The 16,976-nt window shown below is 36.5% G+C and overlaps 1 protein-coding gene across 1 annotated transcript in view; it reads right to left on the bottom strand.

Moving 5' to 3' along the window:
* Nucleotides 1–7,808: 7,808 nt before the first annotated feature.
* The window catches only part of PDE3A (phosphodiesterase 3A), a 243,246-nt gene continuing 234,078 nt past the window's right edge, over nucleotides 7,809–16,976 (bottom strand). Inside the window, exons 15-16 of the mRNA XM_036455561.2 lie at nucleotides 14,983–15,241; nucleotides 7,809–8,479 (exon numbers count right to left, since the gene is read on the bottom strand). Coding sequence (XP_036311454.1) covers nucleotides 8,238–8,479; nucleotides 14,983–15,241 — 501 coding nt within the window. The 3' untranslated portion in view covers nucleotides 7,809–8,237. The remainder of the gene's footprint in view (nucleotides 8,480–14,982; nucleotides 15,242–16,976) is intronic.

Below are 16,976 nucleotides of genomic sequence, written 5' to 3'. Positions count from 1 at the left end.
CAACCACTATATTTGGACATGAGAGGAAGCATGCCTTCAAAAGGCTGGATGGAGGACTTGGGTTGTACAAAAGCTACATCAAACATGATACCACAGAATTATATTTATATTATACATATATTCACATCATAAATCTACACCCATCATTTGTGACACAAGTCTAATAATCTTAAGTATATTTTTACTGTAATATTAATACATAGAGAAAACCAGGAGGCACTTCCAATAAATCTGGCAAAAAAGGAGCATCATTAGAGTGTCTAAGCTAAAAATGAATAAAAATAAATACAATTTATCTAATAATTTTTCTGTACAGATTCTACTGTTTACAAAACATGTGTCAGCCATTAACTATGTCACTTAACAAACAGTATTTATAATAAGATGACACAAAGTATTGCTACATATATTAGGTGCAAGAGACAGTTAAGAAGACAGATTTATTTTTTAATTGCAAAATGATTACTTAAGTCAAATGCCTCACTCTTAGGTTTTTAAACATTGATAAATTTGGAACGGTTTTAATAAACATATTCAGTTGTTAAAAGTCATGAGAATTACATTGTCATGTATAAATGACATCCCTTACACTGTTACTTTGGTTGGTCGTTGTTTGAAAATATTGCTTTTTAGGAATACTAAATTAAGTTAATACTCTCTGGTTTGCAAATATCCTACAAATTCAAATATTTGAGACATGATAATTTTAAAGTTCCAATGACAGTTTTATGCCTGGAAGAGGTAACGACTGGTCAGCACAATATGCCTCCTCAGGAATCAACATATTTTAACACCAAAAACCGAATCAAATTAAGCAAATCAATCCAAACAGAAACAACTCGAGATTGAAATTGAAATTATATCAGTTGAATATCCTAATTCAATATAGAAAGCCAGGGAGAATCTGAATTTCATCATTTTGCATTGACAATTTCAGAATATTTATCAAAGCACCAATTTTCATTTTATAATTTGCATGATAAAAATCTCTAGGAAGAAATAGCAGGGGAGGATGGGTTCGGTGATATTTATTTGCAGTGCTTGTCAACTAATAAATTGTCCTGTTGGAACAAAAATGCTATGAGTTCTGTGAGAATATACCAAAAAATGAACTACACTCAAGAATGAAAACAAACAAACACCAGTGAAGCATACATAACATGGTAATAATCCCATGTAAATATTTTACAGAGTATTAAAAATAGTGATCTTTAAACTAATGAACAAATATATACTAAAGTTCAAGCCAATTCAATTCCACTAACATGTAATATATATATATATGTTAGGGCTATTGTTTAAAGATAGTAAGACTACAGTACTGGATTATGCTTATAATAGCTAAAGCAAAGTATCTGACAATATGGATTTAAAATATCAAACATAATCAGTTAAATTTTAAAAGAAAGGTGATGGCAATTCTATCAGCAACAAGTTATATAAACGAAGAAGAGATCTTTAAGTAATTATTTTTAATTTCACATTGAACCATCTGAACAGTTTGCTATTCTAAAGAAGCAAAATTAGTAATATATTTTTTTTTTAAATCCTTCTTTTCAAAAGTATTCAAGTAGCAGTTTCAAAACTCCAAGGGCTAATTCACATTCTGAAACATGTAAATGCTAATTGTAATAAATGAAATCAGGATTGAAATATGGATCCATTAGGCCATCAAGTCCCTTTAGTCCAGAGTAACTAATAGCTAACTAAATTGGTTGTAATAAAATTGAGAGGTGTACTGGAATGATCCTTGAAGTTTTATGTAATGTTCACTCCCAATGCACAGTTCTGCCTTTTTTTTTCCTTTCACTATTTAGTAAGATGGGCTGTACAATAAAACTAGGTGTGCCAAGTTAGAACTTGAGGTGAAAGGCAACCTCCTTATTACAACAGAGGAGAATTTCTAATTAGTTTTTTCTTTACTAACTTTGCATTAGAGAAGTAGAATTGAGGAGAAGCCCTATTTCCCCCGCTATGCCTTTGACTTTATTTTTTTTTAGAAGACAGGAAGCAGTTTCTGTTTCATTGGAAATAGGTATTTCTACTGACACCGAAAATTTAATTAAAGCATTAAAGCTTTACAAATATTTTTAAGTACTTTTCTGTTTATAAATTTCAAATTCCAACCTACCATTTGATCACTCTTGGCACATGAATGCAGTGGGTGTGGTTTATTGACTGCTCAGTGTTTCATCTGTGGAAGTTAAGATTAATAAGATTTAATTTTCCTTGGTAATGAAGATAAGTATTTAGGTTTTAAGTTGCATTGTAATTTAGTAAGATATAACCTCTATTAATTTACCATTTACCTTATTAGCTAAAACATGATTAAGTTGGTGGAAAATACATTCTTTTTTCTTAGGGTAACTCAGAATTCTGAGTATAATTTGTACACTTAATCTAATTAAATTATTGGGAGTAAATTTCTCTATCACATGTATTTATAAGACTCTTTATAAAACATTTTTTCTCCCTCAAAGGACAATAGAAAAAAATATTCATCATTACAGTTTCCTGCTTCATAATACTAGTTCTGATTACATAAAAAATTAAGCATCTCTATATCATGGAATGTTATTATGTGGGTTTCATTTAAATTGAATAAATTAACAGCTTTGGTTAAAAATAAATCAAATTTAAATATTTTTGGAAGTACATTTGATAATTAAATATTACTATTTGTGAAGCATTTTTATTGCATTGTTTGCATGATTAAAAATGATTTCTTGGTATGAAGCAATGAGGAAATCTATCTGAACATGGACATATTCAGTATTTCTTATCAATAGGAGAAGGCTTTTCTTTTGTGCTCCACCACTCTTCAGTGAAGCAGAAATCCAGATATCAACACCTGTCAAGATACTCTACCTCAAAAGTATAATATGGAGAATTTGGATTCTTTTTAGAGCGTTAGGCATATGTCAAAAGCTAATTTTGCCTTCCATCTATATATTATTTTATATAGTTTATTGTCTTACCTGCACTCAAGTAATTTATATTAGATAAGTATTTTTAAAGCAACTTAACATTGAGTTCCAACAATAAAACAAATCCTTAATCTTCAGTTTATCAAATATGTTTAGCAAAAAAATGCCCAGTTATTATTTTTGTCACCATTGTTAACCTGCTGTTCGAATGACTCCATAGTCTGAACATAAAGATAAGTTTAGGTAAGGTGAAAGAACCCTTAAGTAAGAAAAAAGAAGCATAATTTTAGCAAATGAAATTGTCTAAAATCCATGGTGTGTAACAGACTGAAAAACATGTTTGTGTTCTTCTCTGACTGTGGTTGTTTAGTGTGAAACATACAAATGCTTACAGAAATTCAATTTAAGTTCTTTATCTAATGCATGGTTAGCAGCTTAATTTACTCAGTGCTTATAGTTTAAGTAATTCAACCCCAAATTTTCAATAGGAATTTGAATGTTTTCTAAAGGAACAAACTGATAGAATATAGGACTGAGCCACTGGCATTATTTTCCTCTGATTAGAAATTCTAAGAACAATTAAGTTTTGGAATGCCTAAAATGGCTAATCTGTCTCCTACTTTAAAGTTTTAATTTTGTAGAATAAGAAAAATGAACGGACAATATCAGCAAGTTCAGTTTTGCCTCATGGAAAATATCATGAGAGAAATGAATGAACTAGAGCAATGGGCATAAAGTATTTTGCTGCTTGTTAGGAGAGAAGGTGAATAAAAGAAACCCAATTTTGTTCAAAGTATGTAGATACTTTAACTATCAATTGTATGGAGTTTAGCACTTAAAATTTGATTGATTTCCCCCCCAAGCATTATTAATAGTCTCTATTAGTAATATAGGAATATCTTGATTTACTCTAGACCAGCGGTCGGCAAACTCATTAGTCAAGAGCCTAATATCAACAGTACAAGGATTGAAATGTCTTTTTGAGAGCCAAAATTTTTAAACTTAAACTTCTTCTAATGCCACTTCTTCAAAATAGACTTGCCCAGGCTGTGGTATTTTGTGGAAGAGCCACACTCAAGGGGCCAAAGAGCCGCATGTGGCTCGCAAGCCGCACTTTGCCGACCACTGCTCTAGACTATGAAAGTTTGCAGAACTCTGTTTTGCTAGAGTCTTCTGACAGTTTAAAAGGCAGTTTACTCCTAAAATGGCATATAAACTAGAAAATGCATTAAGCATAAATCAGGGTTTGGTTGGAAGAAAAGGATAATAATACCCTTATTGTGGTTCTCATTATTATTTTAGAAATATTGAAAATAAGGACAGTGGAGATCCCCATACTGACATAGAAGTACCAAAAAGACTTTCCAAAGTATAATAGAATAGATAATAATGTTTTGATTATTTCCTTCTCATTAATCAAAAATTATTCATCACACAAATAGTTCACATTTGTAAAGCAGTTATTTCAAACTTTAAACTTTATTTACAATGATAATTTTCATATCTTTATTACTTAGAAAATAATTTATGTTTTTCCATCATTTAAACAAAGTATAGGCCTGAGACTCATGCCTTTTGCACAGCTTTTTACCTTCAAGGAAAGTTCTCTGGGAAAGTGACAGGGACATCAGGAAATCACGAACCAAGAGAGGCAGGGGACATGAGGAAATCGCAATACATACATGTAATATGAACAGTCTACATGACATGCAACCCCTTTTCTTCCATCTTACTGGGATTGCAATGATTGGAACTTGTTCTGGAATTCCATCAAAATGGGCTGGACATAGTTGGATATTCTGTTTTTTAGAAAGTGGATATTTTCTTAAACGTAATAAAAAATTCTTTGTCAGATGAAGACCAATAGATATACCCCTGTTCAGAGCTACTATCTTCATTGTCTGCTGAGAACAAAACCAGGTGTAATATAAAAGAGAAAAAAATTACACTTGAAAAAACATCCTAGGGTGGTGTTTTCACCAAGAAACAATATTTTAGAAGTTGGCTTAGATGAATGGAAAGACATTCTATCAGCGTGGTAGAAATTAACATAGATAACACTCTTTTCCTCCATGAAGAATCACCACTAGCATCAAGGCCGTTAGTTCCAACCTTTTCCACCATTGGTTTCATGGCTGTCTATATAATCCTTTCCCCCTAAATGGGCCAGACATTCCTTCATTTGAAAGACCTGAGTTTATCGAATGGCACCTAGAAATAGACTCATATAAAAATGTAACAAATTGCAACAAATACACTTCAAGGATCTGGAGTTGGAAATGAACACAATAATATTGCTGTCGTCAAGGAGGGGGAGAACTTCACTGGCAGAAATTACTTTCTATGACCCTAAGCATCCTTTGGGATGTGCTGGGTGTGTATGAAAGCCACGTACTTGATGAAATCTCTGTTCGATTTATTTCGATATATTTCTGAAGAAAAATGACCAGTCTGCCTAGACTGATAAACACAACTCTGGCATGAGGAGGTTCCAACTGCTTTGGCCATCATTACTTCATGTACTTTCAAACAAAACAAACAAAAACAGGCAGTTCACTGAGACCTGTGCTCTGGCTTTCGCTTGGGGTCAAGCAGCTTCGACTAAGCTGCTCAGATAAGGTTACAGACTCACATCTGTTCTCCTGCCATTCTACTGGCTCCACACCTAGATTTTTCCTGGGCTTATATTTATTTTAGGAAAGTATGGCATTTGAAGAAGTGGGGGGGGGGGGGGGAGAAGGGAAAAAGATTAGTGCGGTTAAAGAAATTAGATTTAAGCGGTATGTGAGTATAAATCCTTTTTTCCCCCCTTTCTCTTGCTTGAAAGGGAAGGAGAGTAGTTAAGTTCATTGGGGAAATGTACTGACTCAAAATAACTTTTGCAAACATAAAGGCACGTAGGCAATACTAAGAAAATAGAAAACTCAGTAAGTCCTAAACAATGAAGACAAAAAAACAAAAAAACACACCCCAAAACAACAACAAAAATCCCCAGCAAATATCGTCATTATGTAGAGTCTGCAACAATTTCATTCTTTCAATATGTTCATACTTATTGTGAAATCTGCCTTGAAACCATGTTATTTTTTATTGTATTATCTTTGCCTTGTTTGACAAATGTCATAAATTGCTGTAAAATCATTGCTCTGGAAGGGAAAAATAATCATTTATGAGAAACAAAGGCATTTTTAATGTAAACACTCTTTTCTATGATGTCAGAAGAAATAAAAAGTAAAAAATCACAATCAAGGCTTACTTAGGAGCTCGCTTAGATGATGAGCAGGTGTGCCTACAGTACTGAAGGAAGAGTCATACCCACAAAGTGTTGGGAAGAAATGGACACCAATGATAAGCATTCGGTGCCATTTAGAAAGCCTTTCACTTGGGCGTCATGGACCCAAACGCTACCTAAAAGGTTAGCAAAAGTTACTAGTGAAAAAACATTCTTGCAGCATCCTCATTTAATTGGCACAAAATAACTGCATCCGATTATCATTTATATCAGAGTAGGTGGAAGAGCGGCCGTCCAAAGACCTCCATGCAAATGAATCCTCACTCTCTCACTGGGGTTGGAGATAGCTTCAAGGTATAAAAATGGTGATTGAAACGTAACTTTATAAAAATGTTCCACTTTCCCTTTCTTTTTTTTTAAAAAAAGTTTACTATCTACAGAAACAAACAAACAAAAATCTTTATATTTACACCAAGGTAACTATTCATGACAAATACAATAATATGAAATAAAATATTGAAAGTGAGTATCAACTTTTTTAAATAGAGGTTTGGCTCACAGCATAAACAAGTGTAGATAAACAAACAAATCAGGAAAAAAAAGAAAAAAAAGACTCTCAATAACAGGCCCAGTCCCCCCAAGCCCTTCCATAGACTTCCCTGCCAAAAGAAGTGTGACAATGGGCCAGATCGCAGACAGAAGCTACCCCATCACACAGCACGTGGAATACCACGACAGGGTTGGTCAGTGGGCCCTTTGCCACCCAAAAGCCAATCTCTAACAACAGCTGCCAGAATCGGGCTTTCCCTGTGTCAACCAACACCAAACCCTAGGGTGAGAGTTTCCCCACTCGTCTCTCACACGGTTTTTGCTTGCCTTCCTCCTTTTTTTTTCTGTTTTCTACCGTGTGTAGTTTGGAGCACGACATGGGATCACCATGAAGAGCAATTCCCAGGTCTTCTCTGGGAAACCTTTTAGAATTCCCACCTGACGAAAAGACGACTCCAGCTTGTTCCTAGGTGTTTCTGCATAAGGAATGCCGTCCCCTTCATGGTGATTTGATCTTAGGTGAGTGACAGGCATACTCGCAGACAAACAGCCCCTACACATTCATTAGGCCAGTAGATGGGAAAACGCCTCAGACTTCCACAGCTAAGGCTGGTGATGGGGAGCCTCTAAGCGTTGTTTAGCATCACGTGGCCCTCTCACCCAGCCCGTGAACACCCTCCCTCTGCAGAGGGACCTTTATTGAAGCTAAATGGAGGAAGGGCATTGGGAATGGCTGCCTCTCAGACACTCCAGAGCGAACGTCCCTCCGTTTGTTCACATGTGTTGAGTCATCTGCTGGTGGAATTCTATAAATTACTAACCTCAAAAATCTCTCTTTACATGTACACTGACATCCATACCCACAAACACCCCGTCAATCCTGTCTTTCTCAAACACACGTGCGCCACACACACACACACACACACACACACACACACACACACACACGCACATTGGTAGGGTGTATAAGAATTCAGATAATTCTCTGGAACGTTCATCCCTCAGTCCTAAGAGCAAAAGCTTCTTAGTTGTAACCTACATTTACTGCCCTGTTCCCTGCTTAAGCCTCACCATTTCCTTCGTTTTCGTTTATTTTTTTCTTTTACGATTTATTATATCACAGTGACCACTATATATCTTAATATGAATGTTACTAAAAGGTGGAGCCAGTACTTCTGGCTTTCAGTGTTGTATGTGTGTGTGTGCACGTGTGTATGTGTGTGTGAATATGTTTTACTTGTATCTACGTGAGAGCTTATATACACACACACACATATATATATATTTCTTCCTTAAAAAAAAAATCTTTAGAAGCTGGTGTTGCAAGGTGAAAGCTTCTCCGAGCAAGAGTTTTTAACCATGTACCTCACTGTAAAAATGAACACATAAAATGCGAAGACTCCCCAAATGCAATGGCCATTTGCCCATCTTCTCGTATTTCTACAGTGTTGTGTCTAAGTGCTGTGCTGGCTTGGAAAGAGTCTGTGACGAGTCACTGGGTTTCGAGGCAGCGCTCATTCTATCCACTGTCACTGGTTTGGCTGTGGGGTCAGGGTCTCCTCTTCTCTCAGCTTCCCCTTCTCTTCTTCTTCTTCCTTGATGGCCTGGATGTGTTCTGAGGAATGCTGTTGGGGAGACTGGTCTGGAGACTGGCTTTCGGTTCCCGCCAACCGCTGCTCCTCCTCAATGACTTTCTTCCACATCGTGTGGTTCTCCACGAGGTGCTGAGTTATTTGGCAGCAGATTTTCCTCCTTTTGAACGTTTTCTTTCCTGAGAAAACACCAAACGAGACTACTTATTTGTGTGTTGAATGCAACAGTTATTTCTTTTCACATTATTAATGGGAATTAGGTACCAAATGGATACAGAGATCTATCACTGGACTTGTGTATGGTAATAATGTCATTTCCAGAAGAGGGAGATGGCGATCGCCATTGATATAGCATTGAGGCAGGTCTCTGAATGGCAGTTGACATTTGGTAATGTCAATACAAGGTTCTGTTGGTATCTTGGTATTACTCCCACTCCTTCAGACTCTCAAGACTTCTCACCGAAAGATGACTATCATAACTTCTTGCTATGCCTTCCTTTACTGTGTTAACCAGCTCAACTCACAAGAGCCCACACAATTGATGTCTTTAAAGATGGTTTTGATGTTACTGCTCAGCTTCATATGCACTAATAAATCAATTTCAAACTCCTCTCCAAGCCACAAGCTGGCACAAACCCACTTTTGCAGTCTTCCTCCATCTGCAGGCAGCTTTCTATCTGCACTCACCTGCCCTCTTTTCTGTACATACACTAAACTCTTCCACTTCCTAGCTGGTACAGCCCCTCCTTCCGAAATGCTCTTCTCAGTCACTGAAAGTTCATGTCCATTTCTTATATTGAAATCCAGTCACATTTTATTGAATTCCTCTTCTAAGTAAAATATTTCAACCTCTCTCTCTTAAACTCTCTTGTCACTCTATATATGCTTCTCACAGCAGATAGTGTTTCCTGTGCTTTTTATTTTATTTTTTTTTTTTAATTTCTCGTGATCATTATCTCTTTTTCTGGAAATTAAACATTCAAAATCATTTAGGGAGAGTGACCCTTTCAGTTATGTAGTTCTGGAAAAGGCAGTCAAATTCAACTTCCCCACCACTTCCAACAACATAGTTGTGTCCCAGTGATTGGCCAGTGCACAAGTATGGAACCCAACTCAGGCCTATCAGAGTCCTTCCCTGGGACTTTTACTATTGGTGCAGTGTGAGCATGAGGTCTGGGAGTCAGGATTGGAGATCTTTTCTTCTCTGCTAATGTATTTGGAGTGAAGTTAACATAGAGCAAGATTGAAAGAACAAGCCGTTAGGCAAATGAGTCAGAGATAAGAACAGGAGCAAGTAAGCTCTAATACCAGCCACCATTATGTTTACATGAGCCAATAATTTCCCTTTCTCATATATATTCATTTGATTGAAGTTTTGTCACTTGTATCAAAAACAATGTCCTAAATCCTCAAAGGCACTTATCTTATTCTCATAGATTCCAGCTCCTTTATTAGACCACAGCATCTCTGAGGCAGCCTTGTGAAGAACTGCACAGATCTTATACATGGCAAGGCTCAGCAAATATGCATTTCATAAACAGATTACATTTACTTGTGTCCGAACAATTTAATGTTTTCTATATGGAAGTACCGAAAACAATTTTCACAGAATTGCATGTCTTGATGGAAGAAATGTAATAAAATTAGTTTCAAGGGAAGAAACATAAGCTGTTTTAAATACTTTGCATTGATGCCATAATTTACTATTGAGACTTCCAATACTTATGTATTTGTTCAGCACCTAATCTGTCCTGTGTGTGCCACTGTCTGGTGATTCACTGATAGGCAAGATAGATACGGTACTTGCCAGCATGGGGCTTTTATTCTGGCGGGAATCTATAGAGTGAACAAGTACCTACAATTATATTGAGTTTTAGAAAGTCTTTGAAAGGTAGCAGACTGAGAGGGAAATGTCTAACCTCGGAGGATTCTGCATGATGACGGTGGTTTGAGCTAAGATGGGGTAACGAAAATGAAGATAGATAAATGTGAGACATATTTGTGAAGCTCAATCAATATGACTTTGGCAACTGATTAGATGTAGAAAATAAGAGGGAGGAATCAAAGACAACCCTGAACTGTCTGGCCGGAGCAGCTGAGTAGATGGTGGTATGATGTCCTGGGAAAGGAGGCATCAGAGGAGGAGCAGATTAGAGGGGTATATTGAACATAAATTGTCGGAGAGACCTACAAGAGGAGAGATAAAGTAGGCAGTTGACCTTGAGCTGAGAAGAGAGGGCTCTTCTCTTCTAAGCTTCCAGAATATAATGTAACGCTCAGTATTTTCATCTGGGTGACCATTTTAGACTCAGATGAAGACTTTGTAAATTAGGCTAAATCCTACCATTAGACTATAAGCTTCCCTATGGAAAGAAGCAATCCCCCCTTTTTGTGTGTATATCCACAAAGCTCCAGCCTTTTGTAAGTATTCAGTAGAAGTTTAGCGAATGAATCATGTTTTTTCTAGTTTCTGTTCCAAAGTTACAAATAAATAATAAAGTACTGATAAGTGATAAAAATAGTATAATGATATGAAAAGTGGTCCACAGGAAATTCTGATCTTCTTGAGACTATGTAAAGGGTTAACAGTACAAGTTATCACATATTCAGATATTTGGGTTTTCTTAATGAAGTAGTGATGATTTACAATATATAATCTGGAAGAAAGAAGAAGAAAAAGAGTAGGAAGAAGAAAAGGAGGAAGAGGAAGAAAAGGAGGAGAAAATAGTAACAATAGCAAAATAGAAAAAATTTAAAAAGTCAGTTGCTATGAAATGTGCCAAAGGAACTAGCTGTCTTGGAGGTCATACACCAGAAATTTTGTGGAAGTGCTAATGATTGCTACAATGGTTTCATTTTAATATACCACAGGAATTTCTTGTTCTTTATAGGACAAGATCAATTTTTAAAACACAGTTCAGAAAAAAGACATGACATAAAATAATCTTGAATTACTTCTGAACCATATAGACACATTAAAAAACTGGTTAAATGCTTAAATGCCAGGGAGAATGGATACAGGCAGTCTTAAGAATTAAAAAAATATATATTTACTTTACTAATTATTTTATTTATAAAATGGACCCATAATCAAACCTATATTGATGACCTACTTACTGACATACAGTTTTCTGGATGCTATGGAAACAATGACCATGTGCCTCAGAGCTTGTACAATCTATAGGCCAGAAAGCCAAGAAGAAAAAAATAAAAAATAAAAATGAAATATACATGTTATATTTTATAACAGACAAACACATGTGACCAAAATGGCCTTAATGTTCCCTCAGCTTGAATAAACTTTAGACAGGTTTTTTTTTGTTTGTTTGTTTGTTTTTTTAAGTTTTATGAAGTAAATGCTCTAAGAAAAGAGAGGTGAGCTTCAAACTGCTAATTCTTTTTTTAAAAAAATATATATCTTATTGATTTTTTACAGAGAGAGAGAGAGGGATACAGTTAGAAACAATGATGAGAGAGAGTCATTGATCAGCTGCCTCCTGTGGGGATGTACCTGCAACCAAGGTACATGCCCTTGACTGGAATCAAACCCAGAACCTTTCAGTCCGCAGGCTGATGCTCTATCCACTGAGCCAAACTGATTTCGGCAAACTGCTAATTCATTATCTGCCCCCTTGTAATATATATTCTTAGTCTCTAGCCAGTTTTACCACTTGGGAAGATCATCTCAAGGTTCTGGGAGCCTACCTTCCAAAAGCACCAGTTAGCAAACATACAAGGCCTACGTGACCAACTCCCTCTGAGTTCCTCCATTCTGTCACTAGCTCATCCCAGACCTTAAAAACTCTCCTGCCTTTGTTTCAAGGGAGGTGAGCTCAATTTTTCTTCCTTATTGCAATGGTTTTGAATAATGTCTTCCTTGCCATTTTAGACAAGTGTGTAGTACAGTTGATTTCTGACATGTCAAACCATAGTGAATGAAAGACTCAACTCATGGGGAAACAGATAAGATTTTTTTCCCCCAAAGGAAATGACCCCTTCGAATGCGATGTCAATGATGAGATTTACTACAGTGGGGGAAGAAGAGGCTGGTAGCATTCTGGGCAGAATGAGGGGCATGTCTAGGTGCCTGAAGCATGGCATAGATTTCTTCATTTGAAAACTTCTCAACAAGGGAGATGGATTAATAATAAAATAGATTAATACATTAGATTTTAAAAAAGCAAGTCTCTAAAACACACTCCTATCAAAGCATTTACTTGTCTATGTCTACCTTGTTTATGCTGCAGTGAAATACAAATCAGTCCCTGCTGAGAAATTTTAAAAGGTTAGCATACTTTCTGTGCTAACCTTTCAAATCAAGAGAACTACAGATGGCCCCTGGCTGCAGCACGGACTTGCATCACGGTCATCGAAAACACTCCACCACGCAGGGTGATTATTCCATCCGAGATTTATACACATTCATGGCAGGGCATTCGTGGGGAAGGAGCTGACACAAAGCTCAAATTTTTTCCTTTCCTTTCAGGTCAGCCCCCGTGAGAGCCACTGTTCTCTTATTAATGCTGTTGCACATCAGCAGTAAACCTCTCTGGAATTAAACTGAATGAGGTGACGTAGAAGAAAGTTTGTACCAAATAAATTTGCGTAGATTAGAGTCTGCAGGTGGTCTAAAGCATGCTTGTCTCGAGAGCCAAATTGTCCAGCCCTGGAACCTCTTGAAAGGAGAACAAAGAGCCTTTCATTGCTCAAATTCTAAATACAGCTTAGTACTTCATTAGAAACCTCTTAGTTCGCTGTAGGAATCTTTCAGATTTAATTAGGAGGTAGGAAAAAGCCTTCTTTCCCTAGGATACCATATTGAAATGTTTTATTCTATATTTCCTGGGAGGTCTCCAAGTTTTACAAATTGCTGATGTTATCAGTGCATATTTAATTTTAAGTCTAAATTTCAGGCTAGATCCAGCTACCCATCAGAGTTGATAATGAATTCTGAAATTAAAAGAACAAAAGGACATAGCCACGGAGTTAAAAATGAGGAGACTTGGGATTCCTTTCCGATTCCGCAGAAAACATCTACACCTTGGAATGCTACTTAAATCTTTGAGCCTCAGCTTAGTTTTTTGTAAAAGGCGGCAGCTAACCTAGATGATCACCAGTTCTCCTTCCATTTCTAAAATTCCATTATGTCTTGTCTTTCTCTGACTGGCATATTATATGTGGAATCTAAAGAACAAAATGAATTGATGAACAAAATAGATCCAGACACAGAAGCATGGAACAGACAGTTGAATCTCAGAGGGAAAGTGGGGGCAGGGGGGGAAGGGGGACAGGTGGGTGGGTGGGAAGAGATCAACCAAAAAACTTGTATGCATATATGAATAACCCATGGGCACAGACAACAGTGTGATGAAGGCCTGGGGCAGGGTGGGATTTGGGTGGAGGAGGGCAGGAGAAATAGCATAGAGCCTTTGTTGAGAATACTTCACAACATGAAGAAAAATTATCTGTTTTTAGTTAATTAAATGGATTAGATTGGGTACACTGTGCAGTCCAAATCAATGACCAGATCTGAGCATTTCTCCTTGTCCCTCTTGCCACTAACTCGGTTCAAAGCCACAGATATCTCTCATTTGGGCAATTTCAACAGCCTCTTACCTCATCCCATTGCTCAGATCCCTTTTCCTATCGCAAACTCAATAATTTACTCAATACAGCAGCTGGAACAATGCAGTTGAAATGTGAGTTGAATCAACAAACATTTCTGCTCAAAACCTCTGATGTTTTCCCAACTCAGTCTGAGTAAAAACCAAACTCCATTCTGTGATCGAAGATACCTACCTTCAAACCTCAGATCATACACCCAGCCCTCTCCTGCTGCTCTCCCACCCCTTCTCCTCTGCTTCAGTCATCCAGCGCTCCTGAAGCTTCTGGAACACCTAGCCAGCCCACCTCCGGACCTTTACACATCAGCTTTCTCCCCTGCTCCCGCCTTGGAATGATCTTCTCTCTATCTTTATGACTTACTCCTGCACTTTTCTCAGGTCTGTAAAAATTTTTTTAAACATCTGTCTTTCTTATTTAGACCTTCCATGGCCACCTTATCTAAAATTTTAACCTTTTAATTTTAATTTCACATCCCCTCACCTTTTAAAAAGTTTTAACATTTATCAGTACCTAACATTCTTTGATTTACTGGTTTATCTGGCTTAATGTCTGCTGACCCCACTGGAATGTAGGTCTAAAGGGCAAGGATTTATTTATTCTTTTGTCTGACTTGTTCATAGCTCTGTCTGGAAGAATGGCTGCCATAGAGTAGGTATTCTGTAAATATCCACTGAATAAATGATTACCATTTCCCACTGCTTTACATGGTCTCCCCCTTACCAAGCCAATAAAAGCCTATAGTTTCTGTATAGGGTACCTGATATTCCTTTTATCATGAAATCGTTAAGATACTCTGAAGAATAGACTTCCACTATTTGGTTTTAATTTTTTTTTTTTTTTTTTTTTTTTTTTTTTTTTTTTTTACTTCATGACAGAGAACATGTCTTTGTATAAATGTGGTATTATTATAGATCCCATAATCTCTAATTTCTTTTTTTATGATATTGAAGGGGGTTATCCATAATCAAATGCAGTAGACGATATTTGGACTCAAAAGTATATAATTTATAAAAAGCAGATGATTCATCTGAACCTAGAAAAATATTTTACAACTTACTTGGAGATTCATTATTTTCATAGGTTTCTTCTTCATTTGGTGCTTCTTCTTCCTCCTCCTCTTCCTCTGGGTCATCGGTATCTCCTGACTCATCGCTGCCTTCCACCCATTTCCCTGGCATCAGTCCTGCTGAATCATAGGAATTGCACAGAGGACCCACAATGTGAGAGATAAAGGATTCCTGAAGGTTGGCCAGCTGGGGAGCAGAACGGTCCATGAAGGGGCTTATTGGTAACCCGAGGCTGGCCTCTTCGTCACCCTAGAAACAGGAAGTTATCAGGAAAGGAAAGTTTAAAATACAAGTAAAGTCAACATTTGCTTAGCATCTAAAATTTGCAAATATGCAAGAACCCAGATATTCATGTGTGAATTCCTTCTTTATTGCTAAGAAATTCTACCCCAAAAGATACCACTCTTTTGATCTTGAGGCTTTGGCTTTTGATTGGGCTGGCAGGAGAGTGGTTAGGGGCAATCAGGCAGGCAGGTGAGTGGTTGGGAGCCAGCAGTCCTGGATTGAGAGGGATGTCGGACTGCCAGGTTAGGCTCAATCCCTCAGGGGCCTGATCCCACTGGTAGTTGAACATCCCCCAAGGGTCCCAGATTGGAGAGGATGCAGGCTGGGCTGAGGGACACCCCTACCCCCAATACATGAATTTTGTGCACTGGGCCTCTATTATATCATAATAACCAATGCTGGGAAATAATAATCAAGAAAATATATAATCTCTCACGTTTTCTTTTTTGCCTTAGCTACCAGAAATCTTAAAATATGATAGTGTTCAATTAAAATTGCTACCTTATCCTAACTTTTGATTGAATTATATCTTCTGTGATTATATGATTTCTAGATTCTTATTTACCTATTTATATAATAGGATCATTCTATACATGTTTGTCTTTTGAACAGTTTCAAATCTTTCTGGAAAAAAAATCAGATTGTCAACCATAAAGAAATATATTAGTATATTAACAGTGTTTATGCCTATGTAGTGGGAATCACTATAAGTGAATTTTCCTTTTTCTTTATAGTTTTCCTGCATTTCAATATTTCAGGACTGATTATGAATTAACCTCATTCCTAGCAAAGGCAGTACATTATTTTCTAGAAGCACAAACCTTTTATCGTATATATGAATCTTGTAAATAGTACCTGTAAAAATTCTTTCTAATCTCTCTAAATATGTCCAGACAATTTATTACTTGTTAAGGTGTCTCATCCTATTTTTGGATGCTTTTAGTAATGCGAATTTATTTCTGGCATTGACCTGAAATCTATCACCTCATAACTTCTATAAACTAGTTATATTCATACTCTTTTAAGGGAAGCAGAGAGAAATGTAGTATTTCTTATAAATCAGATTCTGTGTCAAGTACTTCATATAATATAATATATCTTCTTTAATCTCCACAACTACTTCATGGTAAACCTAATACTAAATCTGTATGTCAGTCTTTTAAGTATCTGAAGATAGTTATTATATCACCTCTATTTCCCCCCCCCTCCCCCAGGATTATCGATAATATCTTCACTTCCTTTACGGTCTTCATATGCTTTTGTCACTGATCCCTATACTTTATCCATGCTTTGCTACCTCCAAATTCATCTTAAGAGGCTAGTTCATAATACTGAACACAATATTTCCAATAGAACCTGGAAATGTGGAGGCTAACATGGAGAAGACCACTTATGTTTCCATTTTGGTGGTAGTTTTTGGTAGTTTACTAAACCTCACATTAACATGTCAAATAAAATGCCTGTTTTTTAAGCCTTTTCATGCACTGTGGTTCTTAACTCTATTAGAAAAGTAAACTGAATTTGGTATATATTCATATATTTAAACTTAAATTGAATTCTATTATAATGAATTTGTAAAAGGACAATATTTCAGTGGTCTTTCCCATGTCTTGATTACTTCAACATCTCTCAAAATACTTGCAAATAACTTTATCTAACTAAGAGTTTTTATGGTTATAATTTAGTCCATTTTTGGTCA

This window comes from Pipistrellus kuhlii, unplaced genomic scaffold (genome assembly GCF_014108245.1).
Source record: "Pipistrellus kuhlii isolate mPipKuh1 unplaced genomic scaffold, mPipKuh1.p scaffold_m20_p_3, whole genome shotgun sequence".
Lineage (NCBI taxonomy): Eukaryota > Metazoa > Chordata > Mammalia > Chiroptera > Vespertilionidae > Pipistrellus > Pipistrellus kuhlii.
The sequence above is the reverse complement of the archived record's forward strand: the minus strand, read 5'-3'. Positions and strand labels throughout refer to the sequence as shown.